The 18,170-nt window shown below is 45.9% G+C and overlaps 1 protein-coding gene across 2 annotated transcripts in view; it reads right to left on the reverse strand.

Moving 5' to 3' along the window:
• The window catches only part of LOC123746514 (Hormone receptor-like in 38), a 53,192-nt gene extending 36,473 nt beyond the window's left edge, over window positions 1–16,719 (reverse strand). The window contains exon 1 of one of the 2 annotated variants that reach the window (XM_045728041.2): window positions 16,304–16,719. In XM_045728041.2, the coding sequence (XP_045583997.1) occupies window positions 16,304–16,529 (226 nt within the window). In that variant the 5' untranslated portion in view covers window positions 16,530–16,719. The remainder of the gene's footprint in view (window positions 1–16,303) is intronic. The other variant, XM_045728040.2, reaches the window with a different exon arrangement.
• Between the last annotated feature and the right edge of the window lie 1,451 nt (window positions 16,720–18,170).

Raw genomic sequence — 18,170 nt, forward strand, 5'->3', positions numbered from 1 at the left:
CACTCTCGGGTGTTCAAACCTCTCCAAGCAGTTTTAAAGTGAGGATTCCTTGTTCAACGAGGCAAATAGCAATTAGTATTGCAATTTGCAATACTATAATTTGTATTCAATATTTGGATCCTTCAGAATGATTCCTTCTGAAGATGTATTAATATACGAAAGTACTTAAGGAAATTCCTGTTTCAATTCTTCCTCCGTGGTCTGACACTCTCATATATATATATATATATATATATATATATATATATATATATATATATATATGTCGTACCTAATAGCCAGAACGCACTTCTCAGCCTACTATTCAAGGCCCGATTTGCCTAATAAGCCAAGTTTTCATGAATTAATGTTTTTTCGTCTACCTAACCTACCTAACCTAACCTAACCTAGCTTTTTTTGGCTACCTAACCTAACCTAACCTATAAATATAGGTTAGGTTAGGTTAGGTAGGGTTGGTTAGGTTCGGTCATATATCTACGTTAATTTTAACTCCAATAAAAAAAAATTGACCTCATACATAGAGAAAAGGGTTGCTTTATCATTTCATAAGAAAAAAATTATAGTAAATATATTAATTCAGGAAAACTTGGCTTATTAGGCAAATCGGGCCTTGAATAGTAGGCTGAGAAGTGAGTTCTGGCTACTAGGTACGACATATATATATATATATATATATATATATATATATATATATATATATATATATATATATATGTTTAACCTACGCTTGAAATGGATGGGTAAATTCTTGATAAATCCCGGCTCCGATCTTCAGACGTAGTCATTGATCTCTATAGTCAAGATAACTGAAGACACAACTGTTGTATTATTTTCTGTCAGAAAATCAAATATGGCTTGGCTAATATTTGATAGTCTGGACAGAAATATTATGGATCTGGACAATATATTAAGCAAGAGACCATTAGACGCCTAACCCACAGATCTGAAAATGTAGAAGTGACGATGTTTTAGTCCGTCCTAGACCATTGTCAAGACGTACAGGACTTGATAATGGTCAGGACGGACCGAAACGGACGGACGGTCGTCACTTTTAATATTTTCAGATGTGTGGGTGACGAGGACGGGTGACGAGGACGGGTGACGAGGACGGGTGACGAGGACGGGTGACGAGGACGGGTGACGAGGACGGGTGACGAGGACGGGTGACAAGGACGGGTGACGAGGACGGGTGACGAGGACGGGTGACGAGGACGGGTGACGAGGACGGGTGACGAGGACGGGTGACGAGGACGGGTGACGAGGACGGGTGACGAGGGCGGGTGACGATGCACCAAACTATTATACAGCCGCATAAATAAGCATGTTGTATTAAGGTCGTATTTTTAAGGTTAAGATACTGTGAAATAAGTCTAATATAAGACAGTTTGCAGGTGTATTATTATCCAAATTATTAAAACATTGATATATTTTCAGAGTTGATTTCTCTTCAAACCCTTCATAAAAGAGAGAGAAAATGTGTGTATGTATACTCCTCTAAATGTGTCTGAGAGGGTTGAATTGCAGCTCTTGGGTCTCGCCTCTCAACCAGCAATTGACTGGGGGCATAGATCCTCTACCGTCCTTGGAATTGTCGTATTTACAGTGTGTGTGTGTGTGTGTGTGTGTGTGTGTACTCGCTTGCGTGCGTACAGCATGCATATCAAGACTAGTCCAAATCTTATAATCGTCTTCTGGATGAAAATAAAATTATTCTGAATTAAATTTTTATAAAAAAAAATCCTATTATCAAAATTGGAACAAAATGGAAGCTTGATAATTAATACAACTGAATGTCACCCCCATAATTCAACTGTATTCCACTCATAATACAACAATGTATGCCATTCCCATAATACAACTGTATGTCATTCCCATAATACAACTGTATGCCACTCCCATAATACAACTGTATGCCACTCCCACTCTCATAATATAACAATGTATACCATTACCATAATACAACTGTATGCCACTCCCATAATACAACAATATATACCGCTCCCACAATACAATAAATGTATGCCAGGCTTAAAGTCAGCATTAAAGATGCTGCTCGCCCCTTGACCAAAACAGCCATCCTTCATCCTCACCGAAGAACCCATGTTGCGCAAATGACCCAAGGCAGGCAAACCTCAGCCAGTGCTGTCAAGAGCCCTACACGCGCCAGAACGATACTCCCGCTCGTGTTTGGTTATCTACACCGACAACGTCAAGGCTTCGAAGTATATATCACGGTCTCCTGTGATTCATCTCCGTCTGAATCGGTCCACCCCCTGTCGAGGGGTGGCAGGGAGACAGGTATATGCACCCTCCCTCTCTCCTTCCCCACCTCACCCCCAAATCCCCCCCAAATCATGCACCCTCCCTCCCTCCTTCTCCAACCCCCCCAAATCACCACCTGATCTAGCGGACTCTTTAACCTGGGGGATATGGCAGGCGAGTTTGCTGGAGTTCCCCCCCCTCCCCCACTACAGATTAGCATGGGTTGGCGCTACCAAGCTATAAACAGTGGGTTGGTTGGCGCTACCAAGCTATAAACAGTGGGTTGGTTGGCGCTACCAAGCTGTAAACAGTGGGTTGGTTGGCGCTACCAAGCTATAAACAGTGGGTTGGTTGGCGCTGCCAAGCTATAAACAGTGGGTTGGTTGGCGCTACCAAGCTATAAACAGTGGGTTGGTTGGCGCTACCAAGCTATAAATAGTGGGTTGGTTGGCGCTACCAAGCTATAAACAGTGGGTTGGTTGGCGCTACCAAGCTATAAACAGTGGGTTGGTTGGCGCTACCAAGCTATAAACAGTGGCGTGTGCTGGACGTCAATGGTTTTATGGCACACAAAGCTATTCACTCTCGTTTGACAGTCAAATTTTTGTTATTAAATATATTTAAAAAATTCCAGTTTGTTCCAAGGGCCTGGCTCGGTATCTATCTACGTGTTCAATTTGTTCCAAGGGCCTGGCTCGGTATCTACGTGTTCAATTTGTTCCAAGGGCCTGGCTCGGTATCTATCTACGTGTTCAATTTGTTCCAAGGGCCTGGCTCGGTATCTACGTGTTCAATTTGTTCCAAGGGCCTGGCTCGGTATCTATCTACGTGTTCAATTTGTTCCAAGGGCCTGGCTCGGTATCTACGTGTTCAATTTGTTCCAAGGGCCTGGCTCGGTATCTACGTGTTCAATTTGTTCCAAGGGCCTGGCTCGGTATCTATCTACGTGTTCAATTTGTTCCAAGGGCCTGGCTCGGTATCTATCTACGTGTTCAATTTGTTCCAAGGGCCTGGCTCGGTATCTATCTACGTGTTCAATTTGTTCCAAGGGCCTGGCTCGGTATCTACGTGTACATTACATCACTTATAATTTACAGCAAGGGAGAGGAAGACGGAAAGCGAGAAAACACCCTAAACAAATCACGTAAAAAGTGAATCAGCACTTAAAATATATTTGCAGCAATATCGATGCCTGTGATCTGAAGCCTCCATCTTCCCGATTAGGAGCGTAACCAAGGTCTGTGACACACAACTCTTGGTCTATGTGAAAACAATGCAAATTAGCGAGCAAGAGGCGGAGATGCGGTTACAATACAAGGACGTAGCCTCAAGATGAAACCGAAAAATCCTGCTCTAATCACCTCGAGAGGAAACTGTCATCAATTTCATGAAAAGACAACTTGTTTCCTCGTTGCTCATACGATGTTTTTGTCCTCAGGATGCTGCTGAAGTTCTAGATTACCTTACCAATAGCGTTATATATGTAGGATCCTATTAGAGACGTCTGGCAGTGATAGGCTAACATTACACAGAGCCTCCTTCACACTGCAGTAAAAACAGAAATGTGGATTAAGAAATTACATCTCATGGAAGCATTTCACTCCCAAGTTTTGTGACACTGGTGCGTGGCCAAGGTTAGTCTGTGGAGGATCTTGACAAGGATTTGGAGCACAATGGCCAAACAAAAAAAGAACTTTATAAAAAGGAAGGTTCAAGTTAATTTAAAGACTTTAAACTGTTGATTTCTGTAATGTGCATATATCTTTGCTAAGCGTGATAAAACCGATAAGTAAATACTCGTTTAAAATAAGTACAGGTTCGGCCAGCAATTCTGGGTATTTAATTAGCTATTGGATATAGAAAGTTAATGAAGTTGTCAATTCTGGAGTATATAAAATATTGTGACGAAGTAAGAGAGAAGGACGCCAAGCAGAGAGAAGACAGGAAGCAGCTGAGACGCGAGGAAGCAAAGCAAGTTGCAACTAGGAAGAACAAAGGAAATAGGAAGTACCTGAATAACCTGCGAGAAGTAATAAAATACTGATAAGTGGCGAGATACAAGAATGGAAGTTAGAGAATGGAAGTATTTTAAGGGTAGCCTAGTACCGGGCGGCGTCAGGATGACCAGGAGCTGGCATGGCAACCTTGAGCGGGCAGGAATGATGACAACTTATGGCAAGAATGGCATTGGATGATGATGGGGTTGGAGGGGTGTGGAGGGGGTACTGGTATGCGGCAGGGTACCAGGGAATAGCAGTCAAAGGGCGCTATAAGCTCGTGGTGTGTGAAAGGAGTCCTGATGTGTGATAACATCAACCTGTCCACAATATACAATACCGGTTTTGGACCCCTCCCATGACGCAACCTCTCGGGGGGCAAGTGTTCGCCTGTCACTTTCCCCGATGACACGTGTCTCTCACTCCACCTGCATCTGTCTCTCACGAGAGCCTGTCTCACACGCTGTTTCTCCTCAACGCCTGTCTTGACACCATACACACGCATCTGTTGTGTACTTCTGTTTCTTACATGTTGCTGACTTTCCATCTCCCTTACATCTCTACACCTTATCTCACAAACACTTGTCTATTTGACATGTATTATATCAGATAGTCATTTATCTGTTTTCTTTTACTTTCTCTGTACCTTCGTTTTTCGCCAGAACCTTCATGGTGTAGATGGGAGACGAGATGTAACGTGTTTTGTACAGGGACGAGATATTCAGAGGTTCACAGCTGCAGGCGCTGAACCCGACTTAACTACGGTAGGACAGTTAACCTGCGGTATTTACTAGAAGGCCTGGAACCATCCTCGGGGGTCATCTCACTCCTTCCTCTCGCAATCATCACTCATCACTGAGTCCATCCAAGCATTCAGCATCACCACTATTGCATGATGGACGCGATTTAATATCTACTTTCCATACTTGCATAATGCACGGAAAGTTTAAAGGGGAACACTACAGTTGGAAGGAAGCATACAAGCTGTAGAACAGAACCGTGCTTCTCTCTCTCTCTCTCTCTCTCTCTCTCTCTCTCTCTCTCTCTCTCTCTCTCTCTCTCTCTCTCTCTCTCTCTCTCTCTCCACACACCTAGGCAAGGTGATACCCGGGAGGAGGGTGTGGCGTGCTGACCAACCTATAATGTTCTGCATCGCTGGTAAGTAGTGGGGAGCAGCTGTGCCCAGGGTGTGCAGCTATACTTGTGCCCCAAGACACAACCCACAACTAACTCGAAGGAGATTTATGCGAAGTCTAGCTCAAGTGGATTTGTTACATGAATGCATGCGAGAGTTACAATCTCGATAGCCACCGGTAAAATCAATTCTTTGAAAAAAAAAACCACTGTAGGTTAATAACGATTTCTCAAGACTTCTCGCTATGCTAAAATGACCCGACAATTTATAAAAACTTTCATTGCATTAGATGTGATACAAAAAATTTCAGATACACCCAAGTTTAATATTTGAGTAGCAGAACACATTAGGACCCAACCATTAGGTCAAATAAATATGTGTATACACACTACTTGTAATGGTAAGTGTAGAAAGGGAATATATAAGAGGAGCTTTAGAGTACAGGTGCACGGCCAGGGCAGCAGATGCCGTATTAAGGCAGGCAGGAGAGGTGAGAGCGAAAGTGGGCGAGGGTCGAAAAACTTGCAACTAACCAGTTTTTGGTGTGTTTTTAAGAGTTCACCGTAATACAGTTTTCCTTCATTATCGTTGACTTCTGCAACACAGACGCATGAGTTACAGCTTTTCACCCCCTCCGCCCTCCCCTCCCAGAGACTAACACTATAGACTATCCAAAACAAAAGTAGGAATTATGAGCACTTGAAATATATCGAGTGAGAGAATTAGAAAGTCAGTCAACGTTTATAAAACTCATTTAGCTCCAGGCATATACGTCAGAGATGATAGCCTATAGCGTATAGCAACGGAATCAATCAATCAATACACCCAACGAGGTTATATAGATTATCAGCTCATCTAGCAGAAAGTGGTAACACAGTGTCGAATATATAGCGACGTCAATATCGAGGTTTCTGTCACAACCTACCTTCCTCCCACGACGACAGCTCCTGACGGGTCTCATAAAGTAGGTCACCTGGAGCATGGGGCATCCTGGTCCACGCAGAGAGATGTCTCCACTACCAGCCACGCAGAGAGATGTCTCCACTACCAGCCACGCAGAGAGATGTCTCCACTACCAGCCACGCAGAGAGATGTCTCCACTACCAGCCACGCAGAGAGATGTCTCCACTACCAGCCACGCAGAGAGATGTCTCCACTACCAGCCACGCAGAGAGATGTCTCCACTACCAGCCACGCAGAGAGATGTCTCCACTACCAGCCACGCAGAGAGATGTCTCCACTACCAGCCACGCAGAGAGATGTCTCCACTACCAGCCACGCAGAGAGATGTCTCCACTACCAGCCACGCAGAGAGATGTCTCCACTACCAGCCACGCAGAGAGATGTCTCCACTACCAGCCACGCAGAGAGATGTCTCCACTACCAGCCACGCAGAGAGATGTCTCCACTACCAGCCACGCAGAGAGATGTCTCCACTACCAGCCACGCAGAGAGATGTCTCCACTACCAGCCACGCAGAGAGATGTCTCCACTACCAGCCACGCAGAGAGATGTCTCCACTACCAGCCACGCAGAGAGATGTCTCCACTACCAGCCACGCAGAGAGATGTCTCCACTACCAGCCACGCAGAGAGATGTCTCCACTACCAGCCACGCAGAGAGATGTCTCCACTACCAGCCACGCAGAGAGATGTCTCCACTACCAGCCACGCAGAGAGATGTCTCCACTACCAGCCACGCAGAGAGATGTCTCCACTACCAGCCACGCAGAGAGATGTCTCCACTACCAGCCACGCAGAGAGATGTCTCCACTACCAGCCACGCAGAGAGATGTCTCCACTACCAGCCACGCAGAGAGATGTCTCCACTACCAGCCTCGCAGAGAGATGTCTCCACTAACAGCCACGCAGAGAGATGTCTCCACTACCAGCCACGCAGAGAGATGTCTCCACTACCAGCCACGCAGAGAGATGTCTCCACTACCAGCCTCGCAGAGAGATGTCTCCACTAACAGCCACGCAGAGAGATGTCTCCACTACCAGCCACGCAGAGAGATGTCTCCACTACCAGCCACGCAGAGAGATGTCTCCACTACCAGCCACGCAGAGAGATGTCTCCACTACCAGCCACGCAGAGAGATGTCTCCACTACCAGCCACGCAGAGAGATGTCTCCACTACCAGCCACGCAGAGAGATGTCTCCACTACCAGCCACGCAGACAGGGCACAATGTGGCAGGGAGATTAATGAATTAAAAACTGAAAAGGCACAGCGAGCCACATCATGTATCACTCATGGTTGATAGGATAAAAAAGAAAAGTTATTCAGTTGTTCCAAGTCCAGACAGCACATGGCGGGGGGGGGGGGGGGGGGGAGTTTTCCTAGGGCAAGGCCTCCGCAGGGTTTAGGCCTACCTTGGAGTTGTTCCGGGGCTTAGCGTCCCCGCGGCCCGGTCGTCGACCAGGCCTCCTCGTTGCTAGACTGGTCAACCAGGCTGTTTGACGCGGCTGCTCACAGCCTGACGTATGAATCACAGCCTGGTTGATCAGGTATCCTTTGGAGGTGCTTATCCAGTTCCCTCTTGAACACTGAGAGGGGTTGGCCAGTTATGCCCCTTATTTTGTATGGCCTAGGCCATACAAAATATGACAGTACAATTGGCCAAAACTTGAAAGTGCTAATCTGTAATCCTGGCGTATTTTACTCGTGAACACCTTAGGCAAGATAAAAATATAGCTCCTAACATAGAAATAATCCACGATAAGGTCAGATAACCCAAAGGCCAGCCCAGCAGTTACAGCCCCGCTCCTCCTTGTGCCAGGGAAGTCCACTACGAGCTCACCATAGCTCGTGCTACTTGGGACTTGAGTTCCGAGTAGCTGAATCTCAAACAACAACATCGAGGCCAGCCCCTGTTAATGCAGCCCGTCCTCCAAACAAAGATCCAACAGTGATTCCATGCACCCGCCAAACCCCCTGTTTATGAATGAAACACGGTTTACACACGACTCACAACTGCTGACGTTCGAACATATCCGGAACAAGTGCTTCACTGACGAATTTTGTTCGAATCACAACGCTATAAAGGCTTCACCCACGTACTACAAATACTAATAATCGCCAACAGAACCTAAACACCTAACCTAACCTATCCTATGCCTATATATACACAATATACTAATATATTATAATATTAACTTATACTTGAGAAAATTCCTGTTTTGAATGAACAGCATGTTAAAATTTATGAATGCGTCTGTGGGGTCGACCGCTGGATGTAATGGACTTGAGTCGAGGACGGGTTGGTTAATGTACGACCAATCTCTGATGACTGACCAAAGAAGACCAACACGAATGTTGAATTAAGCATCAAACACGCTCATGTTGAGCACCCAGCAAAGACAATATCACTTCTTACACCCGTTCAAAATAAGATATTCGTCACCTGAACAATTTGAGAAACAAAGAGTATGATACGAGGTCATTGTCGTGCATATTTACAAACTAAATTAGGTAGAAAAAACGCAACTTAGCCTAGTAACTGTCAATAGGGTAAAATATTGATTGATAGCTCCCCCTCCACCACCTTCCACGGCCACCACTGTTGCGTGACACAATGATCGATCTTCATAGATCTGAGAGAACTGACACAAAGAAACACAAATACGATGCCTCAAGAGTTTAATGTGTGCTTGCGAATACGCCGTTACAACGCTGAAAAATAACGAAAAATAAAACTGTTGTACCCCCAAAAACGTTTTGTAAACGTACCTTCTTTATCGAATAAAAAGTTAACACCCAACCTAACCTCTCCTAGACCTAGTATAATACATGTGTACTAAATTAGCCATAAGATTGCATATGTTAGGTTGTTATAGATTAAACTACTCGGAACAAGTTCCAAGTAGCACGGGCTATGGTGAGCCCGTAACTTACCTGGCACAGGAGCGGTGCTGCGTGTCGATATGTTAGGTCTAAGATAGCTTATTTAGGTCTCTGACAGGTTGGGTGGCATAGTTGCCGAGCCAATTATTGGCATACCTTTCGCGGTATTCCAGCAGTAGAAAATGTGATCTTTTTTGGGTACAAAAATCTGTTTTTTTTTTCCACAAATCCTGTGTGTATTTACTATTTGTAAATACTTGTATTTACTGTGTGTGTGTATTCACCTAGTTGTGCTTGCGGGGGTTGAGCACTGGTCTTTCGGTCCGCCTCTCAACTGTCAATCAATTAACTGTCATTACGTACTAATTTTTTTTCCACATACTCACACACTGCCAGTGGCTGGGTGGAAGGGGCCGGTGGCTGGGTGGACAGCACGCTTGATACGTAGTCATGTGGACCGGGGTTCGATTCCCGGGGCCGGTAGAAACAAATGGGCAGAGTTTCTTCACCCTGATACCCCTGTTACCTAGCAGTAAATAGGTACCTGAGAGTTAGCCTGCTGTTACGGGCTGCTTCCTGGGTGTGTGGGTGTGTAAAAAAAAAATAAGAAATGGTAACAGTTGATTGATTGACAGTTGAGAGGCGGGCCGAAAGAGCAGAGCTCAACCCCCGCAAGCACAACTAGGTGAATACACACAGGAAGCAGCCCGTAACAGCTGTCTAACTCCCAGGTACCTATTTACTGCTAGGTAACTGGGATCTGAAAGGGGGTAACAGGGGTGAAAGAAACTGCACATTTTTATTTCTGCCATCACCGGGGATCGTACCCCGGCCCTAGGATTACGAGTCCAGAGTGGTGTCCACTCAGCTTTCAGGCCCCCGCAAACCAAACCAAACTAACCTGACCTAACCTTTCTAGGCCTAATACACGATATCTGAGGCTTAATATAGTACATATGTGTGCTATACTAGGCCTAGGAATATTTAAATTTGTTTTTAGCTTAATTTTTTCAGACTATAAAGTGAATAATGCAAAGTTCTACTGTCTAATTGCTTATAACAACAACCTTTATACTGTGGTGCACACAGTTACGAAAACTACCATCTAGACAGGAGAATATGTGTGGTTGTGTGTGTGTACTCACCTAGTTGTGCTTAGTTGAGCTTCGGATCTTAGGTCCCGCCTCTTAACTGCCAATCAACCGGTGTACAGATTCCCCGAGTGTGTATGTCAGTATTTATTCATAGTATGAATCGGCACCACCACCTGGCGTGGAACGAAACACACACACAAGACATATGTAACATGTAGACATAGCCTCCACGCACACGTACAATGAATGACACCTACATACGCTCATACTGGGAAAAAAAATTATCATTTCTTCCCCCATGCCAATACATCGTAACATCTACTGACGACCATATCATCGAATCTAACCAGTTCATCGATCTCTGTTAACAGCAAATTATGTCGATAACAATCAATAACTCAGAAATTAGCTAATGTTTACTGAATCTTGTAAACTGGATTAGAGTCACTCTTAAAGCTCTATGTGGACCAAGTATTAGAGTTAATGAGTTTCTTAATGTTTCATATTGACATAAAATGCAAGAAGATTAAAAATACACTAATTATGTTTATTTTTGATTACATTTTTTGTGTGTGGATAGGCAGGCAGGAAGGTTACTGTGTGTGGATAGGCAGGCAGGAAGGTTACTGTGTGTGGATAGGCAGGCAGGAGGGTTACTGTGTGTGGATAGGCAGGCAGGAGGGTTACTGTGTGTGGATAGGCAGGTAGGAGGGTTACTGTGTGTGGATAGGCAGGCAGGAGGGTTACTGTGTGTGGATAGGCAGGCAGGAGGGTTACTGTGTGTGGATAGGCAGGCAGGAGGGTTACTGTGTGTGGATAGGCAGGCAGGAGGGTTACTGTGTGTGGATAGGCAGGCAGGAAGGTTACTGTGTGTGGATAGGCAGGCAGGAGGGTTACTGTGTGTGGATAGGCAGGCAGGAGGGTTACTGTGTGTGGATAGGCAGGCAGGAGGGTTACTGTGTGTGGATAGGCAGGCAGGAAGGTTACTGTGTGTGGATAGGCAGGCAGGAGGGTTACTGTGTGTGGATAGGCAGGCAGGAGGGTTACTGTGTGTGGATAGGCAGGCAGGAGGGTTACTGTGTGTGGATAGGCAGGCAGGAGGGTTACTGTGTGTGGATAGGCAGGCAGGAAGGTTACTCAGTAGACAAAATATTGAAGTTCTTGCGAGGCAGGATCAGGTATAACATTTGGGGTTTAAGGCTCATGCTCGGTGATGATATGAAAAATTTGTTGATAACATATATATAAATGTAATAATTTCGCCTGTATTTTAATGTAAATTTATTCTCCAATTTTTGTAAATCGTTTATAGGTAAATAAGTATAATATTCATGGGTTTTTAAAGATCATATTGTGTACTAATGCTCTAATGTACTAATGTAATAATGTACTAATGTAATAATGTACTAATGTAATAATGTACTAATGTACACTTGTTCACTAAGAATTGTAATGTATACTTGCCTTGTAAAACTTATGTATATGTGATTTATATTGTATTTTCTTAATTAAATAAAGATAAAAAAAAATGTCCACTGAATCCGAATATCATAGCTTACGACATTATACGATAAGTAATTATATATATTTATTTATCTATCCTTGCTATCGACTGTCTTGTCATTTAAAGATATATCTTCTTACTCAAATATGTGATTCCCTAAATCCCTGCCTCTTTACTGTTCAATGTAGAGGCTTCTATATATATATGCACGGGGGTGGGGCAAGGTCATTGGTGGGTGGGGTTGGTGGCCACTTTGAAGGGTGGGGGGGGGGGGGGGCACTATGAGTGGGGTTAATGGTCGCTGGTAGGTCAGCAAGGCGGACAGCCCGCCTGCTTTCATACCTCTCACTGTATTTCCCACTTCTATACTTCCCTTCACCTATGCCTCTCCTTCCTCTTTACTCCCCCAAAAAAATGGGTGGATGCTGATGAGTGTGGGTGGTGGTGGAGGAGTGGTTTGTCGGTGGGTGGGTGGGGTTGTGGGCGGTGGTGGGTGGCGGAGTGGGGCCTTGATGTGGGTGATTCAGGGAGGGTGGGGCTGTGGGTGGGGCTTGGTGTGGGTGGTGGTCGGGTGGGGCTGTGGACGCTAGCAAAGATGTAGAATGTGAATGGAATGGTGGGTAAATATTTACATTAATTTTTATAACAATATTATATCATAAACATTTAATATGGGTGGTGGTTGCGGCATAAATGATACCCATAGTGGACCAGTAGAGTCACTATAGTGGCAATATTAGTGGTTAAAGTAGAGACTCAAACTACAAGAGAAACAGGAATTTTTTATATATATTTCACAAGAGAAAACGAAGAACTCAAAACAAAAATAAATACAAAATAAATCCCTGTGTGGCAACCCGTTAGAGTACTGATAAGAACATCTTAAATCTTCCCATATACGTATTACTGGTATATTTAAAAGGGGGGGGGGGTTTCCTGCCAGAAGGAAAATCATGTTATCGGCGAGAGTGCCGACACCCAGCATCCGAAAAGGTTATCTAATCTTCGGTTATATTGTTATCAAATGTGATAAGTTGCAACTGAGTCCTTGGCGCCAAAATCCTTTGAAACCGTCGCTGAAAGCCGACCCCTCGCTCGTATCCCGCGCGAAACTTCTTCTCGCGCTAAATTCTTTTTATAAACTAAATAAAAACCTTCTTTTGTACTATAATGTAATTTAATCTCGTATACAATGATGAGATCTAAGCACTTATGTAAATGTGGACACAGTAATGTGAACTGAACAGGCGGACTCGGCACCTGTGAAATATGTTCCTCCACACATAGACAAGGCTTATATGCACCGTGCAAACGCCGTAAAAAGCCTAAGTATTTTGCACGCAACGACTCGTGTGAAGCCATAAGTGTGTGTTCGTGACGGCAGGGATGTGCGAGCGTTCGTGTGTGTTACCACCATTAAAGCGGTCCATGACGTCATCGTGCGCATCGATACCCAACAGGGGTACCAACCCCAGAGAACTAGTCTCCTATCACTCCTTATCTTTGTACAAAAACTTTACAGTCTTATTCTGTGTGCAATAGCTTAACGTATTTGAAACCCCCTGACAGCTGACGTTTATTTAACTTCCACAAATGTTAATCTGCGTCTGTAAACTGTCCACGAATTTACATAGGCAGTCAGCCTGCGCTGTGACGTCATGGACGAGGGCGGCATTATTGACGTTTTATTGACGTCATCCATGACGTCACCGGCGGCGTGGGGCGCTGGTATCGACTGAGGAGAAATCTTAAAGAGCGATATGTCTGGCCGAAGGAGTAGGTAGGCATGTGTCCCAGCTGTGAGACCAGGACTAAGTCCTCCTGCCCGACTCCCTGAAGCTCCCAGTACGAAAACATTGCAGCATTAATGAGACCCGAAGACTGTGGAAAACATGACCGCCAGACGGGAATTATTCATTGTTTTTCCTAAGTGTCACGAGACTGAGTGTGTGTGTGTGGCTGGAGTGGGCGGCGGCGGAGGGTGGGCATGGCGGGAACTTGTTGCTGGCGCGGGCGGTGCTCTCCCGTGTACTCCCACCCCCGCAGCACCTGTTCCTCCCTCCACCTGGGGGACTCGCGCCTCTCCCACTCCCATGGGGTTAAGGCAGCACCTCGGGTACTGTGCACCTGTTCCCGCTTCCACACACACACACCTCAGGTGGATGGAACCTCTTAGAGAGCCCCCAGAGGGCGCTGAGGCTCGCTAGGTTGTTACAACTGCCTGTCAACACTCTCATTACAACTGTCTGCCAGTAATCTCCGTTACAACTGTCTGCCAACACTCCCTATTACAGCTATCTGCCACCACCAGTCCCTCTCTTTACAATTATATCTTGATATGAGGCAAAGAATGACATTCAATATCACGTGTCGAAGAGATAGAGAAAAAAATATATATTATATATATTTTACTTACTATAATATTGTACTTGTAAAAATATAATGAATGAAACAAATGTAGGTTAAGAGGAATAACCTAATCTTGTTGACGAGGGAATGAGAAGGTCAAGTCTTGATGTGCAAAAATACTAGGCCGGAATATAAATGCAAAGTGTGTGTGTGTGTGTGTGTGTGTGTGTGTGTGTGTGTGTGTGTGTGTGTGTGCGTGTGTGTCTGCGCGAGCGAGCAGTGGTCTGGGCAAGCCGAGTGCAACAGTCAACAGCTGCATCCTAAGACATCACCAGTTTAAGAAGTAGCACAGTTTAGAGACGGACTGCTTTACGTTTGAATAACTTAGTTTAATTTCAGGAAATGAATAAATGATTTATACAGTAATAAGAACTATTCGACCATGTGATGCGGTTAGTCTTAAACAAAAATAAGCAGCTAATACATGCCCGTCACCCTAAAAAAAACTCTACTTGGCAACTAGCTTGGCCGGATAGGCGATGCTAGTCGCTAGAAATCCGTCTTTGAGCACAGTGTGGGTGGATAGATGGTGGTGTCACGAGCACCACGCCAATGGCCATACCCCCGCTGAGAACAAGTTAAGCAACGTTGGGTTTGGTTAGTACTTGGGTGGGTGGTCGGAACACGAGGCGCGCCAAGCTGACATGAGTAAGACGCCCTCAGCTTTAACTTACACAGTTGCTGGCTCTCACCGAGCTCTATGCCTCCACCTGTCGTACTCTGAACGTACCTAGAGCTGGCAGAGCTCGGTACTGGACCTCAAACACATTTCTAACAAAAATTCTCGCATACCAATTTTGTTTTTAAATCAACAGGAATTATATTTAAGGATGCAATTAAGGCTTGTTTTGTTTGTATTAGCAAACCAAATATATGTTTCTCACTAGTAAATGAAGTTAGTTTCAAGGAAGGTGGAACCCATTGTGATCACAGAGCTCTGAAAACATTCTTGTCATGACTGTTATTTGAACCACCGAATGTGGCTCTGATTAGATTTCTATCTAGCGATCTAACTCAGTTGCTTACAGCAACTATCCATAGATAATCATGGTGGTCCCTACATAAAGATACGTACTACCATAGCTATAGGCTGTAAGCCATTAGCAGGCACAGAAATCGCTCGTACTGAAGCTGTTTGGCAAGCTATACAAAGCAGGCATTTTTGCTTAGGGTGCAGAGCACCTCCTACACCAAGAATTACACAGAATACCGACAAAAAGCACACACAAGTAGACCCCAGAATGTATCCGGTTGTTTTGAAGCGCAATAATATGTGTGTGTGAGGGTATGTTGTCACCCTTCAGTAGCAAGGCCGCAGGCCGAGAGACACGTGGAGTCACATATAAAAAGCAGAATAGGGCTGTGAACACTCTCTGTGATCCACAGCATTCACAGAAGCTTGCCACACTTTGTCACAATCCTCAGACACTCCACAGGCGTCAGAGTCACTGCCTACAGCCCCTCACATTACTCACAGCCCTCACTGACACTGTCCACAGCCCTCATACTGTCTACAGCCCTCACTGACACTGCCCACAACCCCCTCACAGGCACTGCCCACAACCCTCACAGACACTGGCCCGCAGCCCCTCACAGGCACTGCCCAGAGCCCTTACAGACACTGCCCACAACCTTTACAGACACTGTCCCGCAACCATCACAGACACTGCTCACAGTATCCACAGCCCTCACAGACACTGCCCACACTTTGTCCACGACCCTCACAGACACTGGCTACAGCCCTCACACTGTCCACAGCCCTCACAGACACTGTCTACAGCCCTCACACTGTCCACAGCCCTCACACTGTCCACAGCCCTCACAGACACTGTCCACAGCTCTCACAGAAACTGACACTGCCCAAGGGTTTGTTCGCTTCGCCTGCACACACTTTCTTTCGGGCCAGCCCACGTGACTGGAAACAGACCAAAACCTGTGTTTGTCTGCTTGAGGTCAGTCAAAGAGCCTCAAACTTTTGTGTATTGGTCCAAAACACACTCACGTTTCTTTTTCCACACAAAATAGGTATATATGTGTTTTTTTTCCAAATTACTCACCTGAGTTGTAGTCGAAGTCGATAGGTAGATCTGGGGAGGCTGGTGAGTACTTAAATGGCGCTAGAGCCTGTGTAGGAGGCGAAGGTGTTGTCGAGGTCACTGTCGAGAAGGTCAGGTGATTAGAGGTCAGATGGGGGAGGGCCAGATCACCCAGCCTGGCGGTGGACAAGCCGGTGTCGGTGAGTTGATCCAGGTCAAGGTAGGTCTCGTACCACAGGTCCCTCATCTAGAGGACTAGAGAGGCAACGATCTACGTGATGTATTCTTGTATATTCTCTAACACTCGCTCTAGACACGACCGACACACACCCACAACCGAGGCCGACCGTCTTCACAACAAGATAACTGCTCTGAAGCATCTGCGACCAAGTTATAAACCGGTGACGTCACACACCACCTCACTGCTCCGTCAGTTGACGTCATTTGTGCCGGCAGCCAATCCGGAGCTTCCTAGGGAGTGAGTGGGGCAGAGCGCGCGCTGGGATTGGCTGCTATATATATATGACGAAATCAATGCGTCACTATTGATTCGTGACGTTGTGTGCGGGTGGCAACGCATGCGCCGTGCAAGAGGCAGGGAATGCAGCAAGCAAGTGTAAGATAATGCGCGGGAACTGGGAGACGACAAGCACACGCAAAGGAGGACATCTGCGCCAAAATGATTGAACACAATTGATGTTTTTAAATATAGAAGAGGCAATGAGTGAAAATACTCGACGTTGGTAAAGAGAGAACGAGAGAAATAGCCGAATAAGAGAGGGTGTACAGCTAGGTTGGGAGCCCTGGCGAACGGGTGTGTCCCGGAGTCCCTTCCGGCGTTGCTGGGCTAGGCTCCAATGTGAGCGAAAAGCGCATCTTGTGTGGTTTTTTTTCCCACAAACTATCGCTCCACATCTGACGAGCGGCTAGATAATCGCCAATGAAATCAGTACAGCACTCTCATCCTGTGTGTGGGTGGATGTGGTCTCTCTCTCTCGCCTAGCCTCTGTATTTGAGGAACAAATGCACTGGAAGCAATTGCAGGGAGTCAGCGGCCAGGATGTGGGGCGTCTCCAGTTCGTTACACGAACGTTTGAGTTAAAGTGGCCAGAGAAGCGCTCTACAGAGCTCTACACGACGGACAAACACACACATACGAAGTCGACAGGAAACAGGAGTCATAAAAAAAGTCATAAGTGTGCTTAGAAGAGGGGGATAGACGCGTGGCGCGACGGGCCGATGACACATGAACAAGTGTGGGTGAACGGGTAACTCTCTTTGACGGCCAATATTGTGGCGCATTGATGATACAGTTTAATAAAATTGGTATACCATCTCCACCCTGACCCTCATGATATAACTCTAGCCCCCCCTTCTCCCACTGCCTTACCTTGAGGTTCTTCCTACACCCACTGGCCCGCTTGTTACACCCACGGGCCCCCCTTGCTACTCCTAGGGGCCCGCTCGCTACACCCACGAGGCCCCTCTCTCACTACAATCACAGGGCCTCCTCCCTACTACCACGGGACATATGCAATCACAGGGGAGCTCCTATCCTTACAACCACAGGGGCCCCCTTATCCCTTACAACCACTGGACCCCCTTATCCCTTACAACCACTGGGCTCCCTTATCCTTACAACTACTGGGCCCCCTTATCCCTTACAACCACAGGGGCCCCCTTATCCTTATAACCACTGGGCTCCCTTATCCTTACAACCACTGGGCCCCCTTATCCCTTACAACTACTGGGCTCCCTTATCCCTTACAACTACTGGGCCCCCTTACAACTACTGGGCCCCCCTTATCCTTACAACCACTAGGCTCCCTTATCCTTACAACCACTGGGCACCCCTTATCCTTCCAACCTTTGGGGATAATTGTAAATG

The sequence above is a fragment of the Procambarus clarkii genome, chromosome 90 (assembly GCF_040958095.1).
Source record: "Procambarus clarkii isolate CNS0578487 chromosome 90, FALCON_Pclarkii_2.0, whole genome shotgun sequence".
NCBI lineage: Eukaryota > Metazoa > Arthropoda > Malacostraca > Decapoda > Cambaridae > Procambarus > Procambarus clarkii.